At 45.9% G+C, this 12,938-nt stretch overlaps 1 protein-coding gene across 1 annotated transcript in view; it reads left to right on the forward strand.

Annotated features, from left to right (window-relative positions):
• Positions 1-12,938, forward strand: part of SLC38A7 (solute carrier family 38 member 7) — a 192,336-nt gene that overhangs the window by 155,486 nt on the left and 23,912 nt on the right. The window contains exon 9 of the mRNA XM_086945300.1: positions 10,282-10,481. Within this exon, the coding sequence (XP_086801426.1) occupies positions 10,282-10,481 (200 nt within the window). The remainder of the gene's footprint in view (positions 1-10,281; positions 10,482-12,938) is intronic.

Below are 12,938 nucleotides of genomic sequence, written 5' to 3' on the forward strand. Positions count from 1 at the left end.
AACAAGAAGAAAATGGTGACTTGTCAGCAGAAAGAAGTTGGGCAGAATAGTCATTGCAGTAGTGAAGCACAACTGAGATCTCGTAGGTAGGATAGCATACTTGGAACACATTTGCTTGAAAATTAAATGCAGGCACACAGCAAGCAGTGTTTGCTTGGGTTTGTAGTAGATAAGCACAGGGAAGATGAAGAATAGAGCCTTGGAGGGTTTTAAAATAATCCAAGCCCACCAAAAACACTTCATTTAATGGAAGAGTGCTGAAAGAAATAAGAGTACATTCAACATGAAGACACACATTTTACCAGTCACCAAAGACCCGGCCTCTCTAAAACAAGTTAATCACACTTACAGATATTTGGAGTGTCAAGTCTGCTGAAGCCACAAGCAAATAGTTTATAATCAGTTTCAGCTTAAATCAGTTTAACTGAGAGAAAAGTGTACTAATGAAGTTCTTCAGAACGTCCTAAGCCTTTGCATTTTTTGTGACTTCTTTGTATCTATTAATGTTGCACGTGCATAAGTGTATCCATGCATCAGAAGCTGGTGCAGATCGGTACATATTGACATCTGCCTTAGTGCCCTGGGAACACAGTTTCACACTGCCAACTAAGTGCCTGTAGATGACACCTTATATCTATCCTGATCTGTCGTGAGGATTCATCTGGATTCTCCATGTGGTCTTGCTCAAAGTTTGAATCCAGCAGGTTGATCGAGGAGCGAGTTCAGTTGTCACCAAAGGTCTCACTGTACTATTAAGTCAGCACCTTGTGATGATGGGAAGCACATTTGATACAGCTTCCCGAATGAGGATAAACACTTTTAGATGTTCGAAGTATCCAGTTCAGGTTTAATGAGAACATAGCTGATGTAGAAAGCAAGATCCAAACTCCCCCACTGTGCACAAACAGGTTTCTATAGATGTCCAGGAGAACACCTTAGCCATCCCCAACCTCCTTATAAGTCTGTCTCTATTTCCAGGCTACACTATAGTCTTTGTTAGGAAATCCAACAAGTCTGCAAACGTTAATGAAGTTTATTCTCCGCGTCTGTGTTTTTTATGCTCTTTGTTTGTCCCAGAGATGTTTCTGGCGGCGAGGGTTATGTGTTTCATTCGGCTCTGTGTTTTTGTTAGATCAATGGAGACAGGTTGAGGAGGCAAATGTATTTACGAACTGACTACGTTTTGACCAGGTACACCTGACATTTGACCTAGTGACCTTTGTTGTGTCTCAGGAAACCAAGAGTACATTTTGTTGAGCTAGTACTGTGGTGTGGTACAATGTGTTATTTTGCTGTTACATCAGTTGAAACTCAGAATATACATAAAAACTACAATGAAAATAGAATAGCGTTTATTGCCTTTACTCGTGCTCGAGTCTGTATTTTCCTACCATCCCCAGTGCCCCTAATAAGTGACCTGCAGTTGGATACATGAGGAGTGAAAGGATGGGAATAGAAGTCCTGAGATGTTCTCTCTAAGTGTAGATGTACTCTGTAATGTAATGTACGTGTGTAATAGAGAAAGTGTACAACTTTTCGAACCTTACTTACCAGGCACTGAAGGGTGCCAGGACATTCTTATTCTTAAAGGGCAAATCAGTGGACTAATACTAATGCTGCTCTGTACTTCAAATACATCCTTTTCCAGAGCCTCGGTTGTGACCTTTACCTGCTAGTTACCTTTTACATCAGTTCGGAAGTGAACAGATACTTAGCATTTCTCAGTTAATCAGTGAAACCGTCTGCACAATCCAGAGAATAAGGATCTGATGTGGTGCTTTTCTTGAGAGTACAAAAGCTGAAGCCAAATCTTAGTTCAGCTCTCGTTCCTGTTGGTTCTAGGCTCAAATGGCATGCCAGGGATCCCTCAGTAACTCTCTGGCCTACCCCTCTTCTGATCACCTTTTTAGGTCGAGCTCTCTCGACCTATTGTGATCAAGTTGCTCCTCAAGGGACTTAGACAGGTGCACGAGTGCCGATTGCACCTCGTGGACGCGCCCCCTGGCCCCTCCCCCCCAGCCGTGCACATCTTTTGCTCCACATTCACAGCAGCAGCCTCTCACAATCACGCACGCACGCACACACACACACGCTGGCACACACACGCACACCCTCCCTCTCTGCCCCCCACCCACTCACCTGGCTCTTTCCGTGTGTCCCTCTCCCTCTGCAGCGGGTCAGTGTAGGCAGCAGGCAGCCTCGGAGGTTGGCAGCCTCGGAGGTCGGCGTGTCTTCTCCGGCGATCCGATGTGCACGCTCACGGCGACGTGCGCTCCCACTGCACTGTCTCGCGCCATTTCCGCAGTTGCACTAACCTGACCAAAAAGCACAACCATTGACGTGTGGAGCGTGGTCAGCCACCGATGCAGATGACTCGTGGAACAGTGCTGGTATTACATTATTTCAGTTCTTTGTTTCTCCATTGTAAGCCTTAATTACATTTAATTATCAGTGCCGGACTGGGACTGCCGGTGTGCAGCAGCGCAGCGCGTTCACGTAGGTGTCTCCTCCGCCCCCGTGACTGCGCACCTTAAGTCACCGCATGCGCACTGGGCTTTCACAATTTAAAGTGCGCGTAACTACCGTGATCCTAGAGAGGCACCGTGGCCGCTGCCAGGGCCATCATTTAATTAGCACCCCTGTCTGCCGACTGCCGCCCGCAGCAGGTGAGTTCAAGGGCTTTCCAACTGGGCCTCTGTGTCGAGCTGTAACGTGATGCTGGGAGAGCCAATGCAGAGGGAGTTTACCGCACGCACTGTGTCCCACTGCTCTGTTGTTTGGAAGCCCGGTGCCGGACGGTGTTATATGGTTCGTCAGATCACTGGTAACCGCCCCGCTTCCGCGCCCCCACCCTCCCGAAATCTCTCTGCCTCCGTGATGGCCGCTTCAGGAGTCGGACCAGCAACCTAAAGAATGGCGAAACCTTGGACAAAAGTGCTTCCTGGTGGCCTTGAGAGGTTCATAGCAACCAAGGTTTCAGATTGTAATGTGTGACATTTTCATAATTTTCGTGTATTTATGAGGGACATTTGGGCGACTATCAGTGATACTTTCTTGCGAGTGAAATCAGCAATTAAGACCAGGGAAACATATTAATATCTTACACTCGGAAATTACACTCGTGCAAGAGCAACTCTAAAAGGGGGTTCCAGCTTGAACCCAGATCGTCCCCAGAGAAATGAAATATTACTGGATAAAGCTGCGATACAAACATAGCCTATGATAATTAGTCATTTTACTCAGAGTTGAAGTCAGTAATTTTTGATCCAATTCCCTAGTGATTCCTTATTTGAGCTATAAATGAATACATCTCCTCCGAGCCCTAGCGCTTGGAAGCCTCGACAGTGAATCCAGCTCCTCCCGCAGACCCGCTTCCTTCCTCCGTGGGGTCTTTGCAGGCGGCGGGGGCTCGTCTTCACGCGTCTGTACCCGATGCACTTTGATGTGGGGATGTTTTGTACTTTGATGAAATGCACAATGGCGAAAATGCTAAAATAACCCTGTAATCCTTTAAATGCTGTAAGTGCCACTGCGGCATCGTCAACATGCCAACTAGCCAATTACTGCTGCGGCTCGAGCGCTACGGCCTTATTAAAACACCGGGGGGTCTGAAGGAGCCGCGCATACTGCAGTGACGTCAGCACTCAAAAGGGAGCCATTAACGGGGCTGTCGTCGCGAGCAGCATCTGGAAAACACAATCCAGGACTTCTGAGTCTGCCTGCGAGGCGGATCGATGGCGGGGTGAACGTGGTGAACGCTCTTCTTCACATGCACGGACACTGTGGTGCTTTACCTTGACTCAGGAATGACACATTACTGTTCTTCAGCTGCAACAAGAGGTTATTAGATCCTAGATGAAGACTTTACACGACCTCCTCCCACCGCTCTAAAGTGGCTGCTGCCTCAGTGCACCGACATCTCTTATTCTACTGCCTTGAGATGCATGCAGCTACTCAAGGGCGTAGGGGACATTACATTTTTCGGGGGCATCATAGGGATAGCCGAGCGAGGCCTGCCCTGAGTCGAAGAGCCAAGCACGAGCCGAGCGATAAAAAAAACATAAATCATGTAATAAATAACATGACAAAAATATGATAAAGACTTTAGAATTAAAACAATGTATTTTCAACATTTTTCAGTGGCTCAAGTATATACGATTATATGACAGACTTGAGTGACATTTACTGTACGTGATTTTTTAAAATATTAAACATTCAAAAATTCCCCATGCCTTAAAGACGTTGCCATGAGTTACCCAAAATGTATCCGTTTGCCATATTCTCATTTTATCTGGCCTATAGTGTTAAATATATAGCAAGATTATTTTATGTTACCCATGTACAATTGAGGTTTTTCTAGCACACCAGTCATGTGCTGAATTAATTACTTCAATGTGCTCTCATACTGGATGGCTAAGGAAAACGATACTTAGTGAAATAAAGCAATGGACCACGGATCACACAATTGGTCAAGCAGAGAAGCAGGGATTTACGCCCAGGATTGCATATGGTGCAATTCAGAGACTGTAAGATTTGATCCTGTTCGCTTGCATTTAACCCCAACGATCAATGCTCTGTGTTCAGTTATTCAACTATTGTTCAACTAGCGATGGGGAGTTCAATAATACACTTATCACACCTTAACTCAAACTGACACTATACATGCATATATAAAAGTGCATGTTCCTAAGCAGTATTCCATTGAATTGTTCCCTGCAGGGGGCAGTAGTAAAAGCTTTTTTGAATGGTATCTGCGGCTATGTGCACCGAAGGCCTGTAAAGATTTACAAAGCCAGCGGGGGCAGCACACATACTAGGTCAGTGGTTTTTGCCATGCCAAAGGTCTGTTTCTCCACCTGATTTTAGACGCAGTCTGTCTGTGGGCACATTGAATAGTTTTAGCAGCTTCACAGTCTACAGAGGCAGACATGATGGCAGATCAGACTGTACCATAAATGGCAGCAGACATGTTTCACCATTGAGGCAGTAAATCTCTGTCTTTCTCTTCTACATCGCTCGTCTTCATTTCTAGTGTTTCATTCCATCGCTTATTTCTACTCGAACGTCACCCTCTCTGTATTGTATTCTTCCCTCTCACTTCACTTTTTGTGCTTAATACCTGATATCCACAACTGTATTGTTTTTTTTCTCATTTTTCAATTGTTCACTTTTCCTTTGTTTTTCCATTGACACCTTCTACCTCATCCAGGTTTCCACAGCATCTCAAATTGTGACTCTTGTGCTAACGACGCTCGCTAGTTTGATTTTATCCCAGTTGTGGTCTTCGTCCCCTGGAGGGCTGCACCCCGCCTCACCCCTGGAATCAAACAGCTTCCACATTTATTATCCAGTGAGAGCCCGCAGCCTCTGGACAGTATTTTGTTTCTCTCTGCTCACAGTTCTCCCGGCGAATTTTCTCCATGCTTGAAGTTTGGCGATTCGTAGATTTGCCAATTACGTGCCCTTGATGTTCCCTGCACAACCCTTGTTTTAAGGAAAATTGTGTTGCTCATCGTACGTTTCGCTTCTGAGATTTTCTATTGTGGAAATCTACTCGCAGCAGATTTTTATTTTTACTTTCTGTTTCAGTAAACGCGTATTTGTGAGTTTATAAAACTACTTTCACGATGTTGGAGCAGGCAGCTTGACGACTTCTGGGATGTTATTCTTCGACACAGGTGTGCTGGGCAATGATAAACACATTGTCATGTATAATGTAAGTTGTGGGTTTCTTTTGGGGCGTTTTCCCCTTTGGCGCCTTTGAGGTTTTAGTGACTAAATGTTAGTGTGGCTCTGAACCCCTGAATCACCCCTCATTCAAGCTGGACCCCTTCTCTGACGCCCATGAAGCTGGGTCCCATGGCGGGCTCCTGGTTTCTGTTCCACGGTGCCAGGACATACTTTAAAAAGCCAGCCCAGTGGTGCGTCCGCAGCCTCGCCCCTTCTTTCTCTGCCTGGCACACTCCCGCAGGGACCATTGCTGCAAAACACTGCTACTGACCGCTGCCAGCTCCTAATGTGCGTCATTTTCATTTACAATTATTTAATCTAACAGCCCCCACCAGAGCCCTCAATGACTCACCCTTCAAATGGCTTCCTTTGAATGTTTCTCAGCTGTATCGGTCAGTTGCCTTATACATCAGCGTGTCCGTATATGTTGCAGAAGGCACAGCTATTTAATAGCCCCACCTGCACGGGTGAGTGAGTATGAGTACTCAGAGAGTAGAGAACAGCTATGGTAAGAGTCAAGATTTCTGCTCTGGATGACAGGAAAGGTGGCTGTCTGTCTGTGTGTGTGTGTGTGGTTCTGTCTGTGTGTGTGTGGTTCTGTCTGTGTGTGTGTGTGGGAGGGGGGTTCTGTCTGTGTGTGTGTGGGGTTCTGTCTCTGTGTGTGGGGTTCTGTCTGTGTGTGTGGGGTTCTGTCTGTGTGTGGGGGGTTCTGTCTGTGTGTGTGGGGTTCTGTCTCTGTGTGTGGGGTTCTGTCTGTGTCTGTGTGGGGTTCTGTCTGTGTCTGTGTGTGGAGTACTGTCTGTGTCTGTGTATGGGGTTCTGTCTGTGTCTGTGTGTGGGGTTCTGTCTGTGTGTGGGGTTCTGTGTGTGTTTGTGGGGTTCTGTGTGTGTGTGGGGTTCTGTGTGTGGTTGTGTGTGTGTGTGTGTGTGTGTGTGTGTGTGTGTGTGTGTGTGTGTGTGTGTGGCTCTGTGTGTGGATCTGTGTGTGTGTGGGTGCATGTGGCTCTGTGTGTTGCTCTGTGTGTGTGTGTGTGTGTGGGTGCAAATGCAATAGGTCTCGCATTTGCGAGAGATGAAGGTATTGGCAATGTAAATGACAATGCCATTTATCTGTTTCAAAACCACCACATAAATAAAAATGTTGTCATTTACAATGCCAATAGCTCTAACTTTTGCAAAGGCGAGACCGTTGCATTGTAAATGCTTGTTTGTTTTCTGTTTCACTATCCTAGTTACCCGTTACAATGTTGTTTGTAATGGTTTGATCCTATTGTTAACATGGAGTGCGCAGTGGGAAGTCTGCATGAGCTATCCGAGAACAGTGTCTGGAACTTCTAAATCAGACTGATAATTGCTAGACTTTCATAGTCATAAAGTGGCACAGGTGGGGTGCTTACCTCTTGGACAGGGGGTTGGCTCAGGGGAATGGAGAAGGGCTTCATGTGGGGAATCTGTTCATCTTGTTTATGCTTACTAAGTTTATAATCACCTGCTGACCTGGGGGCTGCTTCTGCAGAGGAGCCTTTTTGAAACACTTACCTTTTACTTTACATAATACACCATGTTTTGTCAAGCGGTGTCCAGTCATTGTTTCAACCAATCTTGTAGGAAGAGTACATGATCGACCATATGGTGTTCCATTGCTGTCTAGCTCACTGGTCATCAATCAGCTTTACGGGCACTTGAACATTATCTTAGAACAGTGGACTAAAATACCATTATGTCAACAGAATGGATGGCATGAATTTGTCCTATTTGCGCAGTGGATGTTTGTTTAGGCAATGGATCTGGCTCTTCAGGATGTTATTAACCTTCTGTAACCATTAGACGTAGGGTTTTTACTGGGATAATATCTGATGCATGAACCCACGTGGCAACTACAAGACAGACATGTCTCTGAAAGTTCTAGATTTGTCCGATGGGAAACCTCCTGTTCTTAAAAATGGCAAGCTAGCTAGCAGCTGCTGGCAACATGGTCTGGTGGTTACGACTACGTTTTCTAGACAATGGCGTGCATTGTCCACCTCCAACCGTATGTATGTGATTTGTAGAGCAAAACCTATCTTCAGAGTAATGCTGTGCTGTACAAAATGCTGCTCAGAATAAGCCATCATCTCTATCACCAGTTCTCTAGTTGGCCCATACCTCTTATTGCTTGGAGAAACAGCAGGGAACTGGAATTTTGTACTTCAAGGTCCACTGGCCTAGCAGTGTTTACAGCTCTGCATGAACTCCCTGACTATGTGGAAGTGTTGTTCTTGTGGCGCTTTCTCCCCACTGGGCAGTTTGTATTGTAGTATAATAAGAGGTCCCTAGGGTATTCCGCCACAGTATCCCTGTTGTCACAATATTGCCCATTGGAGTGGATCATACATAATACACAAAATAAGGCATTGGTCAGGTGCACCGATTCACACAATGCAGATTGACGTTGCCTTCAGTTGACAGTGCGGTTTAGTAAACAGAACAAAGTAGCCACCTCAAAATAGTACCTTTACTTAGGGGCTGACAAACCACCCAGTCATGTGCAAATAAATTGCAACATTCTTGCAAAGTTTCGTAATTTCTAATTGCTACATTTTATACTAACTATAAAACTCAATCATCATAACATGTTTATCAGAAAAGATTTCTGAAACTTATTTTTACGTACATATTTTTAATCCTTAAACTCGTGAAACTATTGTAGATTTTGAATGAGTTTAGGATGAAAAAAACAGCATTATTAATTTATTTAGTGGCAAGGATTTTGTTGAACTGAAAGATAAAGGTTTTCTTTCTGAGCATTTCTCACATTGACGCTTTGTCTTTCTGGCGACGAAACAGGAAAACTATAAGCAAATGGATTAAGTCAATGAGAAAACCTGCCTGTGACATACATTGTCTGGTTTACTCTCCAACCTCATGCTGTTGTAGTTTTTTTCTTGTTCCCATTCTTAAGCTTTTAGATTTTTGTAGGCAGAGCTAAGGATCTGTTCAGCAGAAAGTTTGGTTGTTGAGTGTGAAGGACTTGGAACTGTATGCCCCTGAAGTAGGAGGTACTTTTTCTTGAATTTTTACCAATCTAAATAGTCATAGGGGGTAACTATGTTGACTTCTACAAAATGTGAATATGTTGTGAATCCCGTACAATTTAAAATGTGTATCTCATTGCTTAAGTTTGTTCCTCTGAAAGGTGTAGATCAGAAATGATGGAGAGAGTGCACAGGAGTTACAAAAGTGGACCCATTAGCAATACTTAAAATAGCCAAATATGTTTTTTTGTACGGTTTTACAATTTTAAGGCCAGAGCCAGACCTAATTTGAGTGGGAGGGGGGGACGTCCTCTGAAATAGTTTTCTTGTCGAGTCAGTGGAGGTTAGCGGCATTAACATTTAAAGTATTCTGCTTTCCTTGATTTAAATGACTACTAAGACGTTGAACACAAGTATAGTTTCAAACCACTAGGTTATGCAGTGTTCATTTTGCCAATAATTGTTCTGTTTTGTGATATTGCTTCTTTTGTTATTGAATCACAGGTGGTTTACATAACTTGTTTTAACGACCATTTCTTAAATAGTGCTGTGTTTTATCATTTGATTAATATACTTTGCAAGTCCGCTTTATAGAAGACTTTGTATTAATGTTCCCTAATGCAAAGTTTAGGAACACCTAGACATAATCAATTTCAGAGTATATGCCTACAAAAACATATGTAAATATAGTTTAATAGACGGTATGAATTTTCATACATGGTATTAATGGATGGTTATATAGCACACACCAACGTTACAATGTTTTCATGATTCACTCATGGAAACATCAGCAGGGCTTTCTTTAGTTTACTTCGAAATTATGAACTTTAATAAAAACCCACTTCATGCAGTAATGTAATCTAATGTCGAAACAATTACAGATGCCTAAATAATAATCACCACTCTAAATTTTGAAGAGTTTTCTGATGATTTTACTGTCATCTTTTATGTGATCACATGCTGTGTCTTTCAATGTTTTTTCTTGTACTTAGGTTCTTGGGGGCACGCCAGATGCCTGGCTCAGCTGTTGATCAGCTTTACCTATGAACATACTGGCTTGCACGCCCCTACAAATAATCTAAGAAAATTGGCAACATGATATTAAGAGTTAATACAAAAGAACAGCGTGAATGGTCTGATGATAAGGGTGTTTAGATACACAAATGACTGTGCTCAAGATAAGACAGGCAGTCGCAATCTTGCAGCAAATCCATACTGAAATGTGCACATTACCCTGATGGGTCTTCTTAGCTGTCCTGCTGCATCAACTTTTTAATGTTTTCACTGCATTTTCAAACCATTCTGCCTATAGTTTTGTGAGAACTCTCAGGTTGGTCATTGACCCAAACGTAAGAGACGTTCACGTTCTTTTAACAACTGCTTTTTTCCAGCAAGCATTTCCTTATGTTTTTTTCCTGTGCTCTCTCGTGCTTTTTTGGTATGTGTCTTTCTCTTTCCTGTATGGTCTCGTCCTCTGACCCCACAAATTGTGCTGCCTATAACTCTTTGACGTCCTGTTTTCTCCACCCCTCTGCAGGGCGGTGCTGGAAGGACTTTGGCTGAGGTACAAGGGTGTCACAGTTGAGGAAGATGTGGTTATTGAGCGGCGGCGACGGCTACTGCAGACAGTCACATGGTTTCTTCTAACACTGGTCTTGGCACTCTTCATCCCTGACATTGGGAAAGTCATTGCTCTCATCGGGGGACTAGCAGCATGCTTCATCTTTGTCTTTCCCGGTAGGAATCCTTGCAGATGTCCCTGTTCAGTTGTACAGTCACTTTCAATTCGTTTACAGTTACCCAACCTTCGGTACTTCATCTAACCTCACTCTCTTACACCCAACAGACTTAAATTATCCCCTCCCTCTTTTTTTTTTTTTCAACCTCTGTTTCTCTTCTCCACAGTTTCCTTCACTCTTTCCTCTACACTTCACACTTACTTACCCAGTCAGTCTTCCTTTTATGCCCTCCATTTCTTTATTCTTCCCTTGATGGCCTCTGTGTCTGCCCCTTCCGCAAACCTAAACAGACTTCACTAGTTGCTACTTTTTCTAAACATGTCCACTTTTGCTGATCTCTGTTCTCTGTCCATTCACTTACAAGCCTTTCTGTCTCTCATTTTCCCTCCATTGTTCCTCTATCCTGCTGTTTTTCCTTTTACAAGTATTTGATTTCTCTCACTATTCATCCCCTTCTTGCCTTTCTATCATCTTATCCTTCCCGCTCATTCTCCACCTGTTTCTATCCTTTTACTCTCCACTCCCTTCCCACCAACATTACTGTCTTCTCTATCCCACAATTTCCCTGCCCTCCCTCTTTAGTTTACTCTCTCACTCCTCACCTCCTTTCTTTCATAAGCTCCTTTCTTACTCCCACGGCTTCTGACGAGCTGTGATGCAAGAAATGCCATTAGTGGACAAGTATATGGGCAGAAGTCGGGGGCGCTAGAGGGCGCACTGCGGAATGGCCGCACTGTCGTGAGGCTCCCGCTGCCCGGAGCTATTATCCGCCTAGGGATCCTGTTGACCATCGCTGCGCCCTGATCTGACCCCACGGATCTACTGGGATACCGATTGACTACCCACGGTCCAACTCCTGGGCCATTTGGAGGTTGCTGGCCGAAGTTACGGGGACCCCAAGTTTCCCCGACTTGCGCTCTGGAAGTCTGATGCCCCCTGGCCCGGCGTCGTTGCTCATGCCAGTCCGGGGCTCTGCACGTGGGGTGTAGGCCTTGCTCCGCCCCTCTTCATCGGGGCCCGCTCGCTGGCCGGGCAAGCCGTTTGGCTCTTCCTTGTTGTCGGACTTATCTCTTGGCTCCTGCATCTGCCTGCCCGGATACCATTGCTCACGGAGGCGCAACGGATCTTCTTCTTGGTTTCTGGGGGCTCGCTCCTTTGGACTGGGAGCGGGGACGGCCATTCTCTCGTCGTTGGGAGTGGCGGGGCGCGCTGGCCTGCTCGTGCCCCCACGATTCGAGCCTTTTGTTTTTGGCCGTACCCTTGGTCCGCTTTCGATCCTATTTGCTTTTTGTCCCCCATCACATCACTAGCGCACCATTATGGGGAAGCCGGACACTAAACAATCCAAATTGTCCTTTGACTCTGGAGGGGCTAGGCGGGCGACGCGTTTGCTCCAGGACGCCGGAACTTCGCGGTCCCCCCCCCGAATGTCGCTGATAGTGTCCCGCAGCCGCCGCCACCGGACTTTGCCCAAATGATGCAGGAGATGAGGCAGGGGTTTGCCACGATAGTGGACAAAGTGGACAAGATATCGTCGCGCATGGATGCGGTTGTCCAGAAGTTGGACGTGCACGAGGAGCGCTTGACGGCGGCGGAACAGCGCATTTCGGACCATGATGACACGGCGGCCACCCATACCACCCAACTGGCGAGAATGGACAATATCTTGCGTGTCATTGCCGCTAAGAATGAGGAGTTGGAGGCGAGGAGCAGGCGCAACAACGCCTGCTCCGGAATGCTGTGTGCCGGAATCCACGAATGTGGGCAAAATGGAGACTTATGTGGAGAGGCTACTTGTGGGCGCCTTTGGGGCGGAAGTGTTCTCATCCCAGTTCATCGTTGAGAGAGCGCATCGGACACTGGGACCTCGGCCGACCTCTGGGGCTGCACCGCGCCCCATCATTGCGCGCCTTTTGAACTATTGTGACCGGGATGCCGCCCTCCAGGCCGCCCGCACTAACAGGGCCCTCTCTTTCGAAGGGGTGTCTTTCACCATGTACCCCGACTTCACACCGATGGTGCAGGATCAGCGTCGTAAGTTCCTGGGGGTGAAAAAGAAGCTTCGGGAACTACAAGTGGACTACGCCTTGCTGTACCCTGCTAAACTTAGAGTGACGCACCAGGCTAAACAACATTTCTTCACCAACCCACAGCATGCTGAGGATTTTGCGAAGCGCCTCCAGCGCGAGCGAGCAGCTGCGGATCGGGGAGGCGATCGAGACCCTGAGGACGAACATTCGGCGGCTGAGGAGGAGGTCGCCTGATTGTGGTGACTTTGGACTTTGTCTCTCTTTTTCCGGTTTTTGGAGTGTTCTGGACGTGTATCTTTCATATTGAGTTCTACTGCCTTCTTTCTCCGCATTTGCGGCCTTCCTATTGCCCGCTTTTACTTTTGTTGGTGCGGGGGTCATGTCTTTCATGAGCTGCGTGAGTGCTTGTTGTTTCCTGGGGTCGG

This window comes from Lissotriton vulgaris, chromosome 12, assembly GCF_964263255.1.
Source record: "Lissotriton vulgaris chromosome 12, aLisVul1.2, whole genome shotgun sequence".
NCBI classification, from domain to species: Eukaryota; Metazoa; Chordata; class Amphibia; order Caudata; family Salamandridae; genus Lissotriton; species Lissotriton vulgaris.